General features: G+C 47.3%; 2 protein-coding genes across 5 annotated transcripts in view; both read right to left on the reverse strand.

The window, feature by feature from the left end:
• The window catches only part of LOC129846364 (lysine-specific demethylase RSBN1L-like), a 29,683-nt gene extending 23,424 nt beyond the window's left edge, over window positions 1-6,259 (reverse strand). The window contains exon 1 of the mRNA XM_055914293.1: window positions 5,678-6,259. Coding sequence (XP_055770268.1) covers window positions 5,678-6,203 — 526 coding nt within the window. The 5' untranslated portion in view covers window positions 6,204-6,259. The remainder of the gene's footprint in view (window positions 1-5,677) is intronic.
• Window positions 6,260-11,283: 5,024 nt separating this feature from the next.
• LOC129846363 (tyrosine-protein phosphatase non-receptor type 12-like) overlaps window positions 11,284-20,141 on the reverse strand; it is a 55,956-nt gene continuing 47,098 nt past the window's right edge. For 2 of the 4 annotated variants that reach the window (XM_055914292.1, XM_055914291.1), the window contains 5 exons: window positions 18,883-18,954; window positions 15,700-15,782; window positions 15,368-15,404; window positions 13,347-13,460; window positions 11,284-13,121 (listed from right to left, as the gene is read on the reverse strand). In XM_055914292.1, coding sequence (XP_055770267.1) covers window positions 13,060-13,121; window positions 13,347-13,460; window positions 15,368-15,404; window positions 15,700-15,782; window positions 18,883-18,954 — 368 coding nt within the window. In that variant the 3' untranslated portion in view covers window positions 11,284-13,059. The remainder of the gene's footprint in view (window positions 13,122-13,346; window positions 13,461-15,367; window positions 15,405-15,699; window positions 15,783-18,882; window positions 18,955-20,141) is intronic. The other 2 variants (XM_055914289.1, XM_055914290.1) reach the window with 2 other exon arrangements.

Genomic DNA, 20,141 nt, shown 5'->3' on the forward strand with positions numbered 1-20,141 from the left:
CTGGGGTCTTACAGCAGGTAAAAGACATGTAAACACAAGGCATGTTTACTGGAGTCTTACAGCAGGTAGAAGACATGTAAACACAAGGCATGTTTACTGGGGTCTTACAGCAGGTAGAAGACATGTAAACACAAGGCGTGTTTACTGGGGTCTTACAGCAGGTAGAAGACATGTAAACACAAGGCGTGTTTACTGGGGTCTTACAGCAGGTAGAAGACATGTAAACACAAGGCATGTTTACCGGGGTCTTACAGCAGGTAGAAGACATGTAAACACAAGGCATGTTTACCGGGGTCTTACAGCAGGTAGAAGACATGTAAACACAAGGCATGTTTACCGGGGTCTTACAGCAGGTAGAAGACATGTAAACACAAGGCATGTTTACCGGGGTCTTACAGCAGGTAGAAGACATGTAAACACAAGGCATGTTTACTAGAGTCTTACAGCAGGTAGAAGACATGTAAACACAAGGCATGTTTACCGGGGTCTTACAGCAGGTAGAAGACATGTAAACACAAGGCATGTTTACCGGGGTCTTACAGCAGGTAGAAGACATGTAAACACAAGGCATGTTTACCGGGGTCTTACAGCAGGTAGAAGACATGTAAACACAAGGCATGTTTACCGGGGTCTTACAGCAGGTAGAAGACATGTAAACACAAGGCATGTTTACCGGGGTCTTACAGCAGGTAGAAGACATGTAAACACAAGGCATGTTTACCGGGGTCTTACAGCAGGTAGAAGACATGTAAACACAAGGCATGTTTACCGGGGTCTTACAGCAGGTAGAAGACATGTAAACACAAGGCATGTTTACCGGGGTCTTACAGCAGGTAGAAGACATGTAAACACAAGGCATGTTTACCGGGGTCTTACAGCAGGTAGAAGACATGTAAACACAAGGCATGTTTACCGGGGTCTTACAGCAGGTAGAAGACATGTAAACACAAGGCATGTTTACCGGGGTCTTACAGCAGGTAGAAGACATGTAAACACAAGGCATGTTTACCGGAGTCTTACAGCAGGTAGAAGACATGTAAACACAAGGCATGTTTACTAGAGTCTTACAGCAGGTAGAAGACATGTAAACACAAGGCATGTTTACTGGGGTCTTACAGCAGGTAAAAGACATGTAAACACAAGGCATGTTTACTGGAGTCTTACAGCAGGTAGAAGACATGTAAACACAAGGCATGTTTACTGGGGTCTTACAGCAGGTAGAAGACATGTAAACACAAGGCGTGTTTACTGGGGTCTTACAGCAGGTAGAAGACATGTAAACACAAGGCGTGTTTACTGGGGTCTTACAGCAGGTAGAAGACATGTAAACACAAGGCGTGTTTACTGGGGTCTTACAGCAGGTAGAAGACATGTAAACACAAGGCATGTTTACCGGGGTCTTACAGCAGGTAGAAGACATGTAAACACAAGGCATGTTTACCGGAGTCTTACAGCAGGTAGAAGACATGTAAACACAAGGCATGTTTACTAGAGTCTTACAGCAGGTAGAAGACATGTAAACACAAGGCATGTTTACTGGGGTCTTACAGCAGGTAAAAGACATGTAAACACAAGGCATGTTTACTGGAGTCTTACAGCAGGTAGAAGACATGTAAACACAAGGCATGTTTACTGGGGTCTTACAGCAGGTAGAAGACATGTAAACACAAGGCGTGTTTACTGGGGTCTTACAGCAGGTAGAAGACATGTAAACACAAGGCGTGTTTACTGGGGTCTTACAGCAGGTAGAAGACATGTAAACACAAGGCGTGTTTACTGGGGTCTTACAGCAGGTAGAAGACATGTAAACACAAGGCATGTTTACCGGGGTCTTACAGCAGGTAGAAGACATGTAAACACAAGGCATGTTTACCGGGGTCTTACAGCAGGTAGAAGACATGTAAACACAAGGCATGTTTACCGGGGTCTTACAGCAGGTAGAAGACATGTAAACACAAGGCATGTTTACCGGGGTCTTACAGCAGGTAGAAGACATGTAAACACAAGGCATGTTTACCGGGGTCTTACAGCAGGTAGAAGATATGTAAACACAAGGCATGTTTACCGGGGTCTTACAGCAGGTAGAAGACATGTAAACACAAGGCATGTTTACCGGGGTCTTACAGCAGGTAGAAGACATGTAAACACAAGGCATGTTTACCGGGGTCTTACAGCAGGTAGAAGACATGTAAACACAAGGCATGTTTACCGGGGTCTTACAGCAGGTAGAAGACATGTAAACACAAGGCATGTTTACTGGAGTCTTACAGCAGGTAGAAGACATGTAAACACAAGGCATGTTTACTAGAGTCTTACAGCAGGTAGAAGACATGTAAACACAAGGCATGTTTACTGGGGTCTTACAGCAGGTAGAAGACATGTAAACACAAGGCATGTTTACTGGAGTCTTACAGCAGGTAGAAGACATGTAAACACAAGGCATGTTTACTGGGGTCTTACAGCAGGTAGAAGACATGTAAACACAAGGCATGTTTACTGGAGTCTTACAGCAGGTAGAAGACATGTAAACACAAGGCATGTTTACTGGGGTCTTACAGCAGGTAGAAGACATGTAAACACAAGGCATGTTTACTGGGGTCTTACAGCAGGTAGAAGACATGTAAACACAAGGCATGTTTACTGGGGTCTTACAGCAGGTAGAAGACATGTAAACACAAGGCATGTTTACTGGGGTCTTACAGCAGGTAGAAGACATGTAAACACAAGGCATGTTTACTGGGGTCTTACAGCAGGTAGAAGACATGTAAACACAAGGCGTGTTTACTGGGGTCTTACAGAACAAAACCTTCAATCTGACACCATGTCACACCACTGGAATGTGTACAAGCTACAAATTCAAACGTTGGGCCTAATTGTTTTGTGGCCAAAAGGGAGAAGTAACAGTATTGCACAGCATGAGGCTTCCGATTGTTCAATAACTTGTTACTCATTCATATAAAATAATAAGTGACTCATTACTCCCTACTGGGGATTTTATCAGCACCTAAAATATTATTCCCTACTGGGGGTTTTATCAGCCTAAAACAGCACCTAAAATATTACTCCCTACTGGGGATTTTATCAGCCTAAAACAGCACCTAAAACATTACTCCCTACTGGGGATTTTATCAGCACCTAAAATATTATTCCCTACTGGGGATTTTATCAGCCTAAAAACAGCACCTAAAATATTACTCCCTACTGGGGATTTTATCAGCCTAAAACAGCACCTAAAACATTACTCCCTACTGGGGATTTTATCAGCCTAAAACAGCACCTAAAACATTACTCCCTACTGGGGGTTTTATCAGCCTAAAACAGCACCTAAAATATTACTCCCTACTGGGGATTTTATCAGCACCTAAAATATTATTCCCTACTGGGGGTTTTATCAGCCTAAAACAGCACCTAAAATATTACTCCCTACTGGGGATTTTATCAGCACCTAAAATATTACTCCCTACTGGGGATTTTATCAGCACCTAAAATATTATTCCCTACTGGGGGTTTTATCAGCCTAAAACAGCACCTAAAATATTACTCCCTACTGGGGATTTTATCAGCACCTAAAATATTATTCCCTACTGGGGATTTTATCAGCCTAAAACAGCACCTAAAATATTACTCCCTACTGGGGATTTTATCAGCCTAAAACAGCACCTAAAACATTACTCCCTACTGGGGATTTTATCAGCACCTAAAATATTATTCCCTACTGGGGGTTTTATCAGCCTAAAACAGCACCTAAAATATTATTCCCTACTGGGGATTTTATCAGCCTAAAACAGCACCTAAAATCATTGATATTATATAACACAGAAATTCAATAAATAGACGATCAACATTAGGGACATTCCACCAGGGTCATAGGAAGTATTACAAGTGTTGGTGCTCTATCTGCCAAACACGCCTGGGATGTGTGAGAACAGGTCAGATCAAATGGATTTATAAAGCCCTTTTTACAATCAGCCGATGTCACAAAGTGCTTATACAGAAACCCAGCCTGAAACTCCAAAACGGCAATGCAGCTGCAGATGTACTGTTTGGTAACAGAATGACGGCACCAACAGCACAAACCGTCATTCTGTTACCAAACTTTGCATCTGCCCTGTTGTTCAAGTAAATGTGTTCTTGTGAAATGTTCCATGGACATTGTTAAATGTAGTCCTTGTGCATAGCGGTGCATAGCGATGTATGATTTGTTTAAATTTGACATCATTGATTTGTGTTTGACATCCAGATTTTTCACTTTAAAATGTATCTAAGCAACACTCTGACCCTGGAATTGCCCATCTCTCTTTCTCTGCTTGACTTGAGTTCAAGTCCTCCAGCTTTCACATCTCTCCCTCTCAACAGCCTTCTGTCCTACCAGCTCACACCTGCTTATCTCAATGGAGCCAACACCAGCCTGAACTTGGAATCCAACAGCAATGCAGTAGGCCTGTTCTTAATGCTGAGAATGAACTCCAGGTGAACTTGGAATAGAATTATAAATGTTCTTTGGAACTTTAAATGACCTTGGAATAAATAGAATACAAATTTGAATGTATATTTTTTGGGCCTACTTGGAATCATCCTATTACACTTCGAATTAGAACGCTGGAATATGTATCTGATCCCCTTTTAAGTATCTGTCACAAGGTCCCTCTGATGCCCTGAGGAGGTGGGGGGGCTCTCCGTTTTCTAATACCTACAGTCTTCATTCCTCTCACATTGGTAAAATGTAAGAAATGAATTAGTCCTAATAGACTGGATCCAAACTAAACGGTATGAATAACATCCTTTGTGTTAGAATGACAGTTTGAGACAGATCTATTCATGTGGTTGATAGTGGCAGCACGCATGTAATAATATTCAGAGGTAGAGATAACTGCTCCTTGACTCCACTGCCTCGCTCGCTGATCTGATGTTATTTTGGGGGCGTGGTGGTGATACAAAAACAGTTGATGGCTGCCGATTGTTTATTAAACCGTCATTTGAACACTGTCTTAAAACCACCCGTTACAATTAAAACCCCACTTCTGTGTAGGCCTAACGATCGGTCAATGTTTCTCCAACATGTCTCTAACGCTCTCCCAGAGCCTAATACTGATCTTGTTTATACAGCCAATTTGTTCTGGTTGATCAATTGTATTTCCCGTTTGAATTGAACTAAAAACGTGTGTTTGTAAAATGTGCAATAATGTTTCCAACCGTGGCTTGACATCCGTTGGAAACAGTTTGCAGAAAAACGCTCGATACTTTGTAACGTTCGAACGTGCATTTTCTATGCAGGTTCAAGAGCGGGTAAATCCGCAGCCATTAGCCAAACAAGCGAGAACAGCGAAACTCGGACAAAAACATTAGAATTTGACCGTAAAAATGTCCTTAGATGTACAATCGTGCCTAGAATTAGAAATGTAAACGGTCTTTTCCAAAATATCACCAAAACTATTTGGAATAAGACGCGATAACAGACGCAGTTCTGGACTGGACACATTGTCATACTGCACAGCGCACACTGTCGGCCCCACATGCTTCATAGTCCTGAAGAGCGACAGCCACTAGCACTGAAAAGCTAAGTGGACACTGACGTTGTCTTTCTATGGACAATAACACGCAGTAACACTTTCTATTCATGTAACGTTATATCCAGCCAACCGTTTAGTGCGTAAAATTGAGCATTCATATAAAATACCTTTTTGCACCAACTTCATCTCCCCGTTCTCCTTCTTCATTACAGTAGTGACGTTACTCAGACTGCTGCTAATATTTCCAGGAGTACCAGGGACTGGTTTATGTTTCTTCTTTTCCTTGAAATCCTTCTCTTTCTCTCGTTTTTCCTTGGGCTTTTTGGATGGTGGTTTGGTATGGGAGGCGAGGAAAGAGCTCTGCTTGAACACTGTGTGAATGGGAGGCTGGAGGGGCGCCGAGGGGTTGCTGCTCGCCTTGACGGGGCTGAAGCTCCATGTTGTCGGGTTGCCTGAACTCTGCTTCTGGTGCTGCTTCTCCACTGCGCCGCCACCTCCCCCTGCACCTCCTTCCCCATTTAGTTTCTTAGGTTTAAGGCTCTTCTCGTCGTTTCGGACTCGCTTGGGCGGCGGCGGGTGAATGTCCCGGGAAGACTGCGGCCGGGTGTCCGACTCTAGTTTCGGTTCTTTAGATTTGGCAAGCGGGCTTTTGGTCGCTGCACCAAAGTGAATGAAGCTCAGTGACTCCGCCATCTTGGGGCTTTCTGTATTTACTCTCCCGACCGCTGTTTGTGCTAGGCAGGCATAGAGGGGCGGAGTCTGCTGGCTAACTGACAGGCAGGCCAGGTTGGAGGTGGGGTCTGGAGCATAATGATTGGTGCGAGGAGAAATGGGACACATTACGCGGGAAACATACCGCAGAACACCCTTAACTCTGTCGTAGAGGATATATAAGCCTTTCTCATTATTTACAACAGATTATTACACACATATGCCCTAGGCTACATAACATTACAACATTAGCCAACCTAAGGTAATTTATTTACATCTGTTTATAGGGATCCCTTTATTAGTGTCTGTTGATTTAACACCAAAAATACATATTTTATAGGCTCCTCTAAACTCTATTAATACATATATTAAAACTGAGGAGGTTCAGTTTAATAAATTAATAGCCCATTAAGCCTTCACAATCAATGTGCCAAGTTTTGTGCAATGTGCAAAGAAAGTGTTCTGGTACTTGGCCTTGATCCTTCCGACATCGTGAGACCATCTGGCATCTGGTCCTTTGACCTGCGGCAGGTAGTCCAGGGTTCAGAGCGTTGGGCCAGTAACCAACAGGTTGTGTATGTGTGTGACCCAGCCTGGGTGGATGGCACATGGCCTGGGCAGAGAGAGAGAGAGCAGAGCACCACCTCGACCCCGGCTGGCCCTGGGCAGAGAGAGAGAGCAGAGCACCAGCTCAACCCTGGCTGGCCCTGGGCAGAGAGAGAGAGCAGAGCACCACCTCGACCCCGGCTGGCCCTGGGGTTTAGCTCTGGCTGACACACTTCTCACTGGTGCACTCATGTGGAGAGAGAGACGGGACAGGAGTGGCTGTCGAGTAGTGCACTCACTGAGACAGAAAGCCGTGCTCCTATAGGCCTAGCCAGACCTATTCACTGAGGTGGACTTCCAATGAGATCAAAGATATAAAACAGTACATCCTTGGTTGGATAAACCTGCAACTTGGGCTCGGAACAACCTTACCTTCTGCTCAGACAGTTTTTTATTTAACAGTTGAAGTCCCATTGAGGTCAGAAGACCTCTTTCCTAAAGGGAGATCTGACTGCATTTTTCCATTACAAAACAATCCAGGCTGTTGCAGCCATAGATACCGTTTTAGTAAGCTACTGTGCACAACCACCAGCTGTCTCTGTGTGAATGCTGTAATGTAGGGGTTTATAAATGCTTTTATCCATTGACAAACCCCAGGTGATGATTGAAGGTCTATTTAGTGCTGCTGGCCACTACACAGGCTCACCTGCTGTCTGCCGTTTACAGGTGCCAACTGTTCAGAGAGGAAGGAAAATTGCTGTTTGACAATTCTCTCTGGATGTGTTCATTGTTGAGTATTTCTCTGTAAGTGCTCTCAGAGCAAATTATGAGTAACATTTTTTTAACCTTGATTAATCCAGGTTGGTCTTTGTGATTAACATATGTTTTATAAAGAGACCCAGATGGCCCCAATGCTACATGCAATTACAATGTTAGGAAGTAGACACGGATAGAATGTTGTTCAGTGCCCTTATTGGATGATCAAGGACATGTGCCCATCGTCAAACCATTCATGGTCATACTACATCGTTATTGCAATGTTTTTAAAGTATCTACTAATGTGTGAAATGCCCACTGAGGGATCTTGTTCAGTGACCTTATTGGATGATCAAGGACAGGTTTTCACCATGGTTACATGATGAACTAAATCAGCCCCATGCAGTTTTGCTGAAGCACTTCATTTTCTCATGAGATCTGACAGGAAACCAGAGAGTTTGCTCAATACTAATTCTGAAAACCGTGCAGTCCTCCCCCTTGCCCCCTCAGAGCAACAGACAGATAGTGAGAGATGACAGTCCAGAACAGCAAGCCACGCACTAGTATTATATAACCCCATTTGTGCTCTAAGTCTGTCCGTGGCGTGCGTTAGCAATCTAAAAACAGCCTACGATAGAATCTCTCAGACCAGGCAGGGAGTCCCTTCGCAATTACTTCAAGGTAAACCAAGACCTGTTATGCCACTGATGCTGAATAAAAATGCCATTGCATTATTCCCCTTTTCTGGTGACACTAACACCACTTCAACCACAGAGCAAGAGAACATAGAAACAGACGAATAGAATACTCTGAGATAATACCGGCTCTCCCTGTTCTGAATCACTTCTCATCAATCAGCTTCTCTGAAATAAGGTTGTGAGTGCAGTCAGTGACAGTCAAGACGTCGCTGCATCGGTCCATTGCGATATATATATAGATATATATATATATATAGATATATAGATATATATATATATATAGATATATATATAGATATATATATATAGGATACATTGATCACAGAGATATGTGGCCTGGAGTTCAGCAAGTCAGGGAGAAATATATGTCTGTATGGTTTATGTTCTGTTTAAGACGTAAGAGTTCTAGAACCAGAGTTCCAACTGAAGCAGAGCAACGCAGACGGGCTATGTGGCAACCAGGCACTGAACGGGCTGTGTGGCGACCAGGCACTGAACGGGCTGCGTGGCGACCAGGCACTGAACGGGCTGCGTGGCGACCAGGCACTGAACGGGCTGCGTGGCGACCAGGCACTGAACGGGCTGCGTGGCGACCAGGCACTGAACGGGCTGCGTGGCGACCAGGCACTGAACGGGCTGCGTGGCGACCAGGCACTGAACGGGCTGCGTGGCGACCAGGCACTGAACGGGCTGCGTGGCGACCAGGCACTGAACGGGCTGCGTGGCGACCAGGCACTGAACGGGCTGCGTGGCGACCAGGCACTGAACGGGCTGCGTGGCAACCAGGCACTGAACGGGCTGCGTGGCAACCAGGCACTGAACGGGCTGCGTGGCAACCAGGCACTGAACGGGCTGCGTGGCAACCAGGCACTGAACGGGCTGCGTGGCAACCAGGCACTGAACGGGCTGCGTGGCGACCAGGCACTGAACGGGCTGCGTGGCAACCAGGCACTGAACGGGCTGCGTGGCAACCAGGCACTGAACGGGCTGCGTGGCAACCAGGCACTGAACGGGCTGCGTGGCAACCAGGCACTGAACGGGCTGCGTGGCAACCAGGCACTGAACGGGCTGCGTGGCAACCAGGCACTGAACGGGCTGCGTGGCAACCAGGCACTGAACTGGCTGCGTGGCAACCAGGCACTGAACGGGCTGCGTGGCAACCAGGCACTGAACAGGCTGCGTGGCAACCAGGCACTGAACAGGCTGCGTGGCAACCAGGCACTGAACGGGCTGCGTGGCGACCAGGCACTGAACGGGCTGCGTGGCGACCAGGCACTGAACGGGCTGCGTGGCAACCAGGCACTGAACGGGCTGCGTGGCAACCAGGCACTGAACGGGCTGCGTGGCAACCAGGCACTGAACGGGCTGCGTGGCAACCAGGCACTGAACGGGCTGCGTGGCAACCAGGCACTGAACTGGCTGCGTGGCAACCAGGCACTGAACGGGCTGCGTGGCAACCAGGCACTGAACAGGCTGCGTGGCAACCAGGCACTGAACAGGCTGCGTGGCAACCAGGCACTGAACGGGCTGCGTGGCGACCAGGCACTGAACGGGCTGCGTGGCAACCAGGCACTGAACGGGCTGCGTGGCGACCAGGCACTGAACGGGCTGTGTGGCAACCAGGCACTGAACGGGCTGCGTGGCGACCAGGCACTGAACAGGCTGTGTGGCGACCAGGCACTGAAGTAGACAGAAGTGGATGCTGTTACGGACAGTCATGTCTGCAACATCCGTCTCTTCTTTGGAAACAGAAACACTACTCTGGCGTTAAATATGAATCCATCTTCATTTCCCAAGCAAAAGGGAGGAGTTGGCACACCATGAACAACATAGGCTACATACAACACCGCTGCTTGGACCATGCTACCACTGCCAGTCCTAAGAAGAGTAATGGAACAAACCTAGGCTACAGCATATAGCTAGCTATACAGTTGTATTCAAGCGGAGGTTAATCAATACATGCAAACTGATATTTTGATTAGCTATGTAGCTAACTAGCTAAAGATACTGTACACCGCGTGTGTCTGTGTCATTAAGCCACAAAGCACTTCCCAACTAAGTTATTCTCACCAGATCATTTTGAAGGGTGCACCACTACTACTAGGCACACTAATTAATACATCGTCTTTTAAAGTGTGTTTGCACAGCTCCACTTTCTCAGTAATTATCTGAGAGACTAGTCCAGGACCTGAGCCAGATAAAAAGCGAAGAAGAGTGCTGGCCATTACACAATTCATTCCAGTTGTATATCTTTATTCATTAAACCAAGCTTCCTCAATGGGACCAGTAGCTTCGGATTTGGACCGTGTAAGAAACGTAATGTTATTGGAACACGTGAGCTCAATACATCCCAGAAACCTGCCCCCGATAGAAGTGTGTGTCGGTGTGACGAGCCTCATCAATAACTCCCCCACCGGCAGTCACAGGGAGGAAATGTGTCACATTGTGTCAAACACATGCGGAGGGAACTCATTTCAACAAACACATACAACCCTCCCAATTGAAGTGTGTGACATGCATCATATGTGCCAACCTACAGTGAGAAAATGTGTCACATTAGAACAGATGAAGGATAAAACCCAGGTCTAAGTGGACCTTATATGGAACCGTGTGTGGAAAACCCCAGGTTGATGGAGAACTCCCGCTGAGCTCAATTCCTGCCAAGTCCCAGGATAGTGCAATGTACTCATCCCTCTGAACACCTACAGCATGATCCCCCACACACACAGATAATCCCTCCCCCACACACACACAGAGAACCCCCCCCCCCCCCCCCCACACACACACACACACCCACAGAGAGAGAATCCCCACCCACAGAGAGAGAGAGAGAGAATCCCCACCCACACGCCCACCCACAGAGAGAGAGAGAATGCCCCCCCCCCCACACCCACAGAGAGAGAGAGAATCCCCACCCACACACCCACAGAGAGAGAGAGAGAATCCCCCCCCCCCACAGAGAGAGAGAATCCCCCCCACACACACACAGGAAGCCCCAGCGCTACTCCCCCAGCCCCTCTAGAGACTCTTTAAAAAACAGTGTAGGAAAACAAGGAAGCATGTTCTACTTGATGTCTTTAGTCTTTACTGACGGGTCCATTGATTTCTGCAACATACAAACAGGTCTGTGTTGTCTGGGAGGAGGAGGTGTGTTTCTGAGAGAGGCCGGTGTCCCAAAATGGCACCATGTTCCCTATATAGTGCACTACTTTTGACCAGAGACCCCATAGGGCCCTATTCCCTACATAGTGCACTACTTTTGACCCGAGTCTGGTCTGGTCAAAAGTAGTGGACTATATAGGGAATAGGGTGCCATTTTGGATGCAAGCCATTTCCAAGAGGAGTGGACCAACCAACACGGCTGAGCACGTCGCTACACGTGATGATGGGAGAAGGGGGGGCAGCACTCTCCAAAAGGCACAGGCAGGCTCCAAAACAAATGCTAGTGGTAGCAGTTAGGGTCCAAGGGAATTCAACTCCAGGCCTGGAACGCCAAAGTACTCCTGGTTTAGTTAATTGATTGATTGAATCATGTCTCTGATTGGCCAGAGAGTCTAATCATCTGGTGATGTCAGGTTTTAATTAGTCTGATTAGAAGGAGCGAGAGAGAAAGAAATCCAGGAGTCTTCAAGTCCTCCCGGACTGGAGTGGACTATCCCTGGTGTAGTAGGGCAGAAACTGAAGAGAGGAATAACGGCATATACAAAAATATCCTTTAGTATAGAATTGACAAAAAGAGCATTATTATGACACAATCTTGAGCCCGTTTGTCATCTCAGCAAGAGGACGGCGCTATGCCAGGTCCAGCTGATCCAAAACCTTTCAACGTCATTACAACAAAACCCTGCAATATTTGCTAGAACAAGAGGGCAAATAATTTACAGTTGGAGGAACATTGGGGAGAGGGAGGGGTGTCACGGACAGACTTGTTACATCTTCTGTTAATAAGAATATTTAGAGATAGCACATTAAATATTATATACCTAGTTGCCCTGTACATTTATAAAACAATGCATATATAGCTATCGAGAAGTTAGCAAAGAAAATGAAACTAAATAATATAACAGTAGTCCTCTGTCCCTAGGTGATACATGTCTCCTGCAATGTCATAATACAAGCCTGAAAGTACAGAAGATAAGAAAGTCAAGTATTTTTCTGGAATAGAAAACGAAACAAAAAGCTGAATCAGGATCCAATGTGATGGATTGTTTCGGACTAAGAGTCAAATCCTAACTTGCACTTGAGACTAATTCTCTCCCATCACATCCTCGTGACCAAGTGAAAATTCAACTGAAGTGGAAGTTAGGATTTGCCCCCAAAGGGAATAAGGCAGGTTTGTATGGTCCCAGCAGAGAAGGAGATAAGATTGACACACTATTCCCTAAGTAGTGCACTACTTTTGACCAGAGCCCTATGGTCCCTGGTAAAAAGTAGTGCACTTATATAGGGAATGGAGTTCCATTTGGGAAACACATAATAGCACCAGCACACAGAGATCCCCTGGCAACTGGCACAAGTACAGCAGAAAGGTGTACCGTTGCATCCTGGGTAGATTATCTAAATTGCTTTGCAGATTGTGTTTTAGGCTTTGTCTCAAATGGCACCCTGTTACCTACATGTACAAGACTCTGGCCAAATATACAGAGCACTATATAGGGAATAGGGTGCCATTTCACATCTGCCCTATTAGTTAGGAAAAGGTGGCAGTGTCCAAGGATGGGACAGCACCCAGTCATCTCCTTCACACACAGTGGCCCTTGTAAGAGACAAGGTGAGGATCAAGGAGGATTTGGAGGGTGTAGGAGGGCAGTGAAGGGGGCTCTAGGTAGAAGCCATGATCATGTCCACTGTGTAGGGGGGTCCCTGGGGCCTTTGGGTTGTGTGCAGCGGTTACTGTATCCTGGAAGACAAGAGAAGAACAGGGACATGATTAAAGCGTTTGGGAGTTTTTCAGGCCACGTCACCTGACCAGGAACAATTCTGGGTCTTGGTTGTGGTTATATGTTATGACTAGAAACCAGAGTTTTTCTGGTCAGGAACAACTCAGGGCCCTAGTTATAGTAAACAACTATAGACACAACATGACCATATTTACTATCACTTTCCCTCCTCCTCCTCCTCTCACCCATCTCTGAGGAAGCCTTGCTCTCTGCTGTGCTGTCTGCTACTGTGGTGTTGGCAGGTGATGTTTCCACTCCTGCTGCATCTGAAATCTTCTTACTCCTCTCTCCTGACGGTTCTGGGACAAACACACACACAGTGTCAGGTTTCCCTGTCACGCAGCAACACACACCGTAGCGCGCACACACACAGTGTCAGGCTTCCCTGTCACACAGTAACACACACCGTAACACACACACACAGTGTCAGGCTTCCCTGTCACACAGTAACACACACCGTAACACACACACACACAGTGTCAGGCTTCCCTGTCACGCAGTAACACACACCGTAACACACACACACACACACAGCTGTTCCTTTAATAAAAGCCTACAGTCTTATCATTGCAGGGTCATTTGTGGAACAGTGAATGCCTCCAGCAGACTAACTAGGAAACATAATAAAACCAAGCAGGTTAAAAGATAAGCTTGGAGAAGTGTCAGATAAATACTACATTGGTAATTAGGTTACACAGACAGACTGCCTCTCTGCTCCCGACTCCAGACCAGACAGACCTCCTTCCAGATGAGACAGACCTCCTTCCAGACCAGCCAGACAGATAGACAAACCTCCTTCCAGACCAGCCAGACAGACAGACCTCCTTCCAGACCAGCCAGACAGACAGACCTCCTTCCAGACAGACAGACCTCCTTCCAGACGAGACAGACGAGACAGACCTCCTTCCAGACCAGCCAGACAGACCTCCTTCCAGACCAGCCAGACAGACAGACAGACCTCCTTCCAGACCAGACAGAGATACAGATAGACAGACAGAACTCCAGACCAGACAGACAGAACTCCTTCCAGACCAGACAGACAGACCTCCAGACCAGACAGACAGACACAGACAGACCTCCTTCCAGACCAGACAGACAGAACTCCTTCCAGACCAGACAGACAGAACTCCTTCCAGACCAGATAGACAGACAGACAGACCGACAGACAGACCAGACAGACACAGACAGAGACAGATAGATAGAACTCCTTCCAGACAGACCTCCTTCCAGACCAGACCAGACAGACAGACCTCCTTCCAGACCAGACAGACAGATCTCATTCCAGACCAGACAGACAGAGACCTCCAGACCAGACAGACAGACAGAGACCTCCAGACCAGACACAGACAGACAGAGACCTCCAGACCAGACAGAGACCTCCAGACCAGACAGACAGAGAGACCTCCTTCCAGACCAGACAGACCTCCTTCCAGACCAGACAGACAGAACTCCAGACCAGACAGACAGACAGAACTCAAGACCAGACAGACAGAACTCCAGACCAGACAGCTCTCTCCTAATCACCCATCTGAACATCACACAGCAGAACAGGGTGATGTTTTACAGCCAAACCCCTGCTCTCTCCTAATCACCCATCTGAACATCAAACAGCAGAACAGAGTGATGTTTCACAGCCAAACCCCTGCTCTCTCCTCATCACCCATCTGAACATCAAACAGAGTGATGTTTTACAGCCAAACCCCTGCTCTCTCCTAATCACCCATCTGAACATCAAACAGCAGAACAGAGATGTTTTACAGCCAAACCCCTGCTCTCTCCTAATCACCCATCTGAACATCACACAGAGTGATGTTTTACAGCCAAACCCCAGCTCTCTCCTAATCACCCATCTGAACATCAAACAGAGTGATGTTTTACAGCCAAACCCCTGCTCTCTCCTAATCACCCATCTGAACATCAAACAGCAGAACAGAGTGATGTTTCACAGCCAAACCCCTGCCCTCTCCTAATCACCCATCTGAGAGGGAGGGACAAAACCACATCTGAGACTGACTGAGGCCCAAATGGCAATCTATCCCCTTCATAGTGCACTACTTTGGACCAGGGCCCATGCACTATATAGGGAATAGGGTGCCATTTGGGATGCATATAGGGCTTATGTTGGGCAATGAGATCGCCCCCCCCCCTCATGCCATCAGAGGCAGCCAATCATTTAGCCTAAATCCTGAAGAGATGAGCCACCTACCTCTCTCTGCTATCTGTGCCTGTGTACTCCTCTGCTCCTGTGGAAAGAGACAGAGGACACAGATTAATAACAGGGCTGAAGAAGAGTTGATGATGAAGAGAGACGGAGGAAGATGCATCTCAACGGAACAAATAAAGTAGCCTAAAGCAGTTGTTCCTGCCCAGTACTAACACACCTCAATCAACGCATCATCAAGCCCGTCATGAGTTGAATCAGGTCTGCTAGTACTGGGATGGAACAAAACCCTGCACACCCCGTGTGACCCCAGAAGCAGGACTGGAGAACAGAAGTGTAGAGGCTGTTTCTATAAAGCTGGTGATGATGGTGTTCACCTGAGGAAAACCTGCTCCTTTTCCTGACTGGTCCTCTGAGATACTCCAGTCTGATGGTCCTGGTGCCTTCAACTCTGATGGGTCTGGAGATGGACAGAGAGAGAGAGGGAGAGAAAGTAAAAGACAAGAGAGACTTCCATAGAGAGACACCATAGCTCTATATATTTGGTAGCCTCAAGTGCCAGGCTTCTAGGCTGCAGACACAAGAGCATGTCTGGCCACGAGACGTCCCTTTTCAACCGTCTTTATGTCCCACTGACTTCCTCATTCATTCCATTGTAACGGTTCTTACATGCTGGAGGTCATTTAGTTGTAAACGTAACACTAGTTGTAAACGTAACACTAGTTGTAAACGTAACACTAGTTGTAAACGTATATATGCGGTATTGTGATCTTATTATATTCTAGTATTTTACTTTTATTATTATTACTATTATTGTTTTATTAACTTCTTTGACCTGCATGTTGGGAGTTTGGAGCTGAAGAATGTCACTGTACCCTGTGCAGGTGACAAACTGTCATTTGATTAATGTCACGAACACACGCCGCACATCAATACATAAACACACACAATCTAATGAGAGCATGTTAATTCCAGAGAACGCTAACTCTGCCCTCCACCCCGTCTCGCTGCACCCATTCACCCTCCCTCCCTTCACAGGGCTGAGGCTGCCCTCCCTCCCTTCACAGGGCTGAGGCTGCCCTCCCTCCCTTCACAGGGCTGAGGCTGCCCTCCCTCCCTTCACAGGGCTGAGGCTGCCCTCCCTCCCTTCACAGGGCTGAGGCTGCCCTCCCTCCCTTCACAGGGCTGAGGCTGCCCTCCCTCCCTTCACAGGGCTGAGGCTGCCCTCCCTCCCTTCACAGGGCTGAGGCTGCCCTCCCTCCCTTCACAGCAGCACAGGGCTGAGGCTGAGAGGAGTCATTAGAGGACAGCGAGGGGTGAGACTCTGGTTCGAGAGGAGCCATTAGAGGACAGCGAGGGGTGGGACTCTGGTTCGAGAGGAGCCATTAGAGGACAGCGAGGGGTGGGACTCTGGTTCGAGAGGAGCCATTAGAGGACAGCGAGGGGTGGGACTCTGGTTCGAGAGGAGCCATTAGAGGACAGCGAGGGGTGGGACTCTGGTTCGAGAGGAGCCATTAGAGGACAGCGAGGGGTGGGACACTGGTTCGAGAGGAGCCATTAGAGGACAGCGAGGGGTGGGACTCTGGTTCGAGGGGTGGGACTCTGGTTTGAGAGGAGCCATTAGAGGACAGTGAGGGGTGGGACTCTGGTTTGAGAGGAGCCATTAGAGGACAGCTAGGGGTGGGACTCTGGTTTGAGAGGAGCCATTAGAGGACAGCGAGGGGTGGGACTCTGGTTTGAGAGGAGCCATTAGAGGACAGTGAGGGGTGGGACTCTGGTTTGAGAGGAGCAGGGTTATTTGACATAGCTCTGCTGGCACAAAAAGCTCCTTCAATAACCAACTCAGATGCTAATTTGGAAGTGGCAATATTTGCCTATACATATACACTATACATTATCATATACTATACATTATAATATTTGCCTATACACTATCATCTGTGTAAACAAACAAAAACAAACTTGCATTGAGAACCAGTCAGTAGCGCTGCTGCCTGTGGTAACAATAACGCAGCTATCTGGAGGCTATGATGAAAAGTTCTAGTTGGGAAAACGTCCACAACCGTTAACCCTCAGAGCTGGACCCAGTTGGACTTGGGCTTATAATGATCTCTATAATTAATTATCTGGCGGTCCTGCAACTTCTGCCCTTGGGCCTAATGATATCACCATAGTATCAATGTCAGTCAGGTACTGCTGCTCGGGAGATCAGGAGTTTTTCAGACCATCTGAGCTGATCTGTAAAAACTCAGGGCCCTAGACTTGTAGACTATACCTGGGGCCTGAAGTACTTCCTGGTCTGGTCACATGGTGATGAAAACCTCCTGGCCCTATGTACGTCCCTAATAGAAGTTGAGTGGTCCGATGTTGGGACACTAAGGAGTTGGTCCGATGTTGGGACACTAAGGAGTTGGTCCGATGTTGGAACACTAAGGAGTTGGTCCGATGTTGGAACACTAAGGAGTTGGTCCGATGTTGGAACACTAAGGAGTTGGTCCGATGTTGGAACACTACGGAGTTGGTCCGATGTTGGAACACTACGGAGTTGGTCTGATGTTGGAACACTACGGAGTTGGTCTGATGTTGGAACACTACGGAGTTGGTCTGATGTTGGAACACTAAGGAGTTGGTCTGATGTTGGAACACTAAGGAGTTGGTCTGATGTTGGAACACTAAGGAGTTGGTCTGATGTTGGAACACTAAGGAGTTGGTCTGATGTTGGAACACTAAGGAGTTGGTCTCTGCAGGTTTGGGCACCTCAAGGCTTTTTTTTATTTTTATTTAACCTTTATTTAACTAGGCAAGTCCGTTAAGAACAAATTCTTATTTACAATGACGGCCTACCCCGGCCAAACCCTAACGCTGGGCCAATTGTGCACCGCCCGATGGGACTCCCAATCACGGCCGGTTGTGATACAGCCTGGAATCGAATCAGGGTGTGTAGAGACGCCTCTAGCACTGAGATGCAGTGCCTTAGACCGCTGAGCCACTCGGGAGCTCCCCCTTTTGTATGGTGGAGTCTGTCTTACATCTACAGACTGGATATATACGGCAGAGAATCAGAGATGACTTAATTAAAAAGCCCCTCATTTCATTTCCGTGCTCTCTCAACAACAGTCATATGAAAAGTGACTGATTGAGAAGGCAAACCCATCCATGTTCAGGGTCTGCAGAGTTGTTTCTGGCGTCCTCTTGTGTCAAGCCACCACAATGCAGCAGAAGACAGCAGGCAGACCAAGGGGTGGAGCCAGTCCTGGAGGGCGGAAGAATGCCCAAAGGTGCAGGTTTTTGTTCCAGCCCAGGTCTAAAACACTCCATTCCCCTTTTCACAATTTAAATAGGAGACTATGATTAGTTGATCATTTTAATCAGATGTGTTAACTTACAGTTGGGCTGGAACAAAAGCCTGCAACACTGTGGCTCTTCGGGATGTTGGAAATTGTAGACCCTCCCTTGTCTGTAGTCTCATGATGCCAGACATCTTACTACTTCTCACCATTCCTGATGTATGAGACCAAGACTGGGAGACCAAGATGATCCCTCGGACCGTTAAAACACACCTGTGGCCAAAATGAAGGACTCTGGGGTTCTCTCAGGTAGAGGGGGAGGGGAATCTTCACTCTGGTCACTGTCTGGGTCAGAGGTCAGAGTACAGCAGGGGTTACTACCAGGGTCAAAGGTCAAATCGACGGCCAATCAACAATCAAACGGCAGCGAGAAACAGGTACATCTGAAATGGTGCCATATTCCTAATGATTAAGTGCACCACTTTTAGCCAGAGCCCTAGGTGAAGTAGTGCACTACTTTTACCCAGAGCCCTAGGTGAAGTAGTGCACCACTTTTAGCCAGAGCCCTAGGTGAAGTAGTGCACTACTTTTAGCCAGAGCCCTAGGTGAAGTAGTGCACCACTTTTAGCCAGAGCCCTAGGTGAAGTAGTGCACCACTTTTAGCCAGAGCCCTAGGTGAAGTAGTGCACCACTTTTAGCCAGAGCCCTAGGTGAAGTAGTGCACCACTTTTAGCCAGAGCCCTAGGTGAAGTAGTGCACCACTTTTAGCCAGAGCCCTAGGTGAAGTAGTGCACTACTTTTACCCAGAGCCCTAGGTGAAGTAGTGCACTACTTTTAGCCAGAGCCCTAGGTGAAGTAGTGCACTACTTTTACCCAGAGCCCTAGGTGAAGTAGTGCACTACTTTTAGCCAGCGCACTAGGTGAAGTAGTGCACTACTTTTAGCCAGAGCACTAGGTGAAGTAGTGCACTACTTTTAGCCAGAGCCATAGGTGTAGTAGTGCACTACTTTTAGCCAGAGCCCTAGGTGAAGTAGTGCACTACTTTTAGCCAGAGCCCTAGGTGAAGTAGTGCACTACTTTTAGCCAGAGCCCTAGGTGACGTAGTGCACTACTTTTAGCCAGAGCCCTAGGTGACGTAGTGCACTACTTTTAGCCAGAGCCCTAGGTGACGTAGTGCACTACTTTTAGCCAGAGCCCTAGGTGAAGTAGCGCCGTGTAAAGACAAAGGTACCATTTCAGATGCAGCCAGAGAGAAGCTCAGAATACATCCTCCCAGACTCAGAGCCAGAACACCCCAAGACAACACAAAGCCAAGCACAGCCAAAATCAACACCAAACCATTCAATCATTCCCATCAAATCACAGCTGTTTCAATCACAAGCGAAGAGATCATACAATCAGAGATCAGGTGATTTTGAGATCATGATTAGGATATCGCTCGATTCCCATCAGCTGCCTTTGATCAAAATCCCATCTCTGGGCAGTTAAGTGATTGTCAGGACATTGTGCATAGCGTAGCAAAATAGGAGGCT

Source organism: Salvelinus fontinalis, unplaced genomic scaffold, assembly GCF_029448725.1.
Source record: "Salvelinus fontinalis isolate EN_2023a unplaced genomic scaffold, ASM2944872v1 scaffold_0507, whole genome shotgun sequence".
Lineage (NCBI taxonomy): Eukaryota > Metazoa > Chordata > Actinopteri > Salmoniformes > Salmonidae > Salvelinus > Salvelinus fontinalis.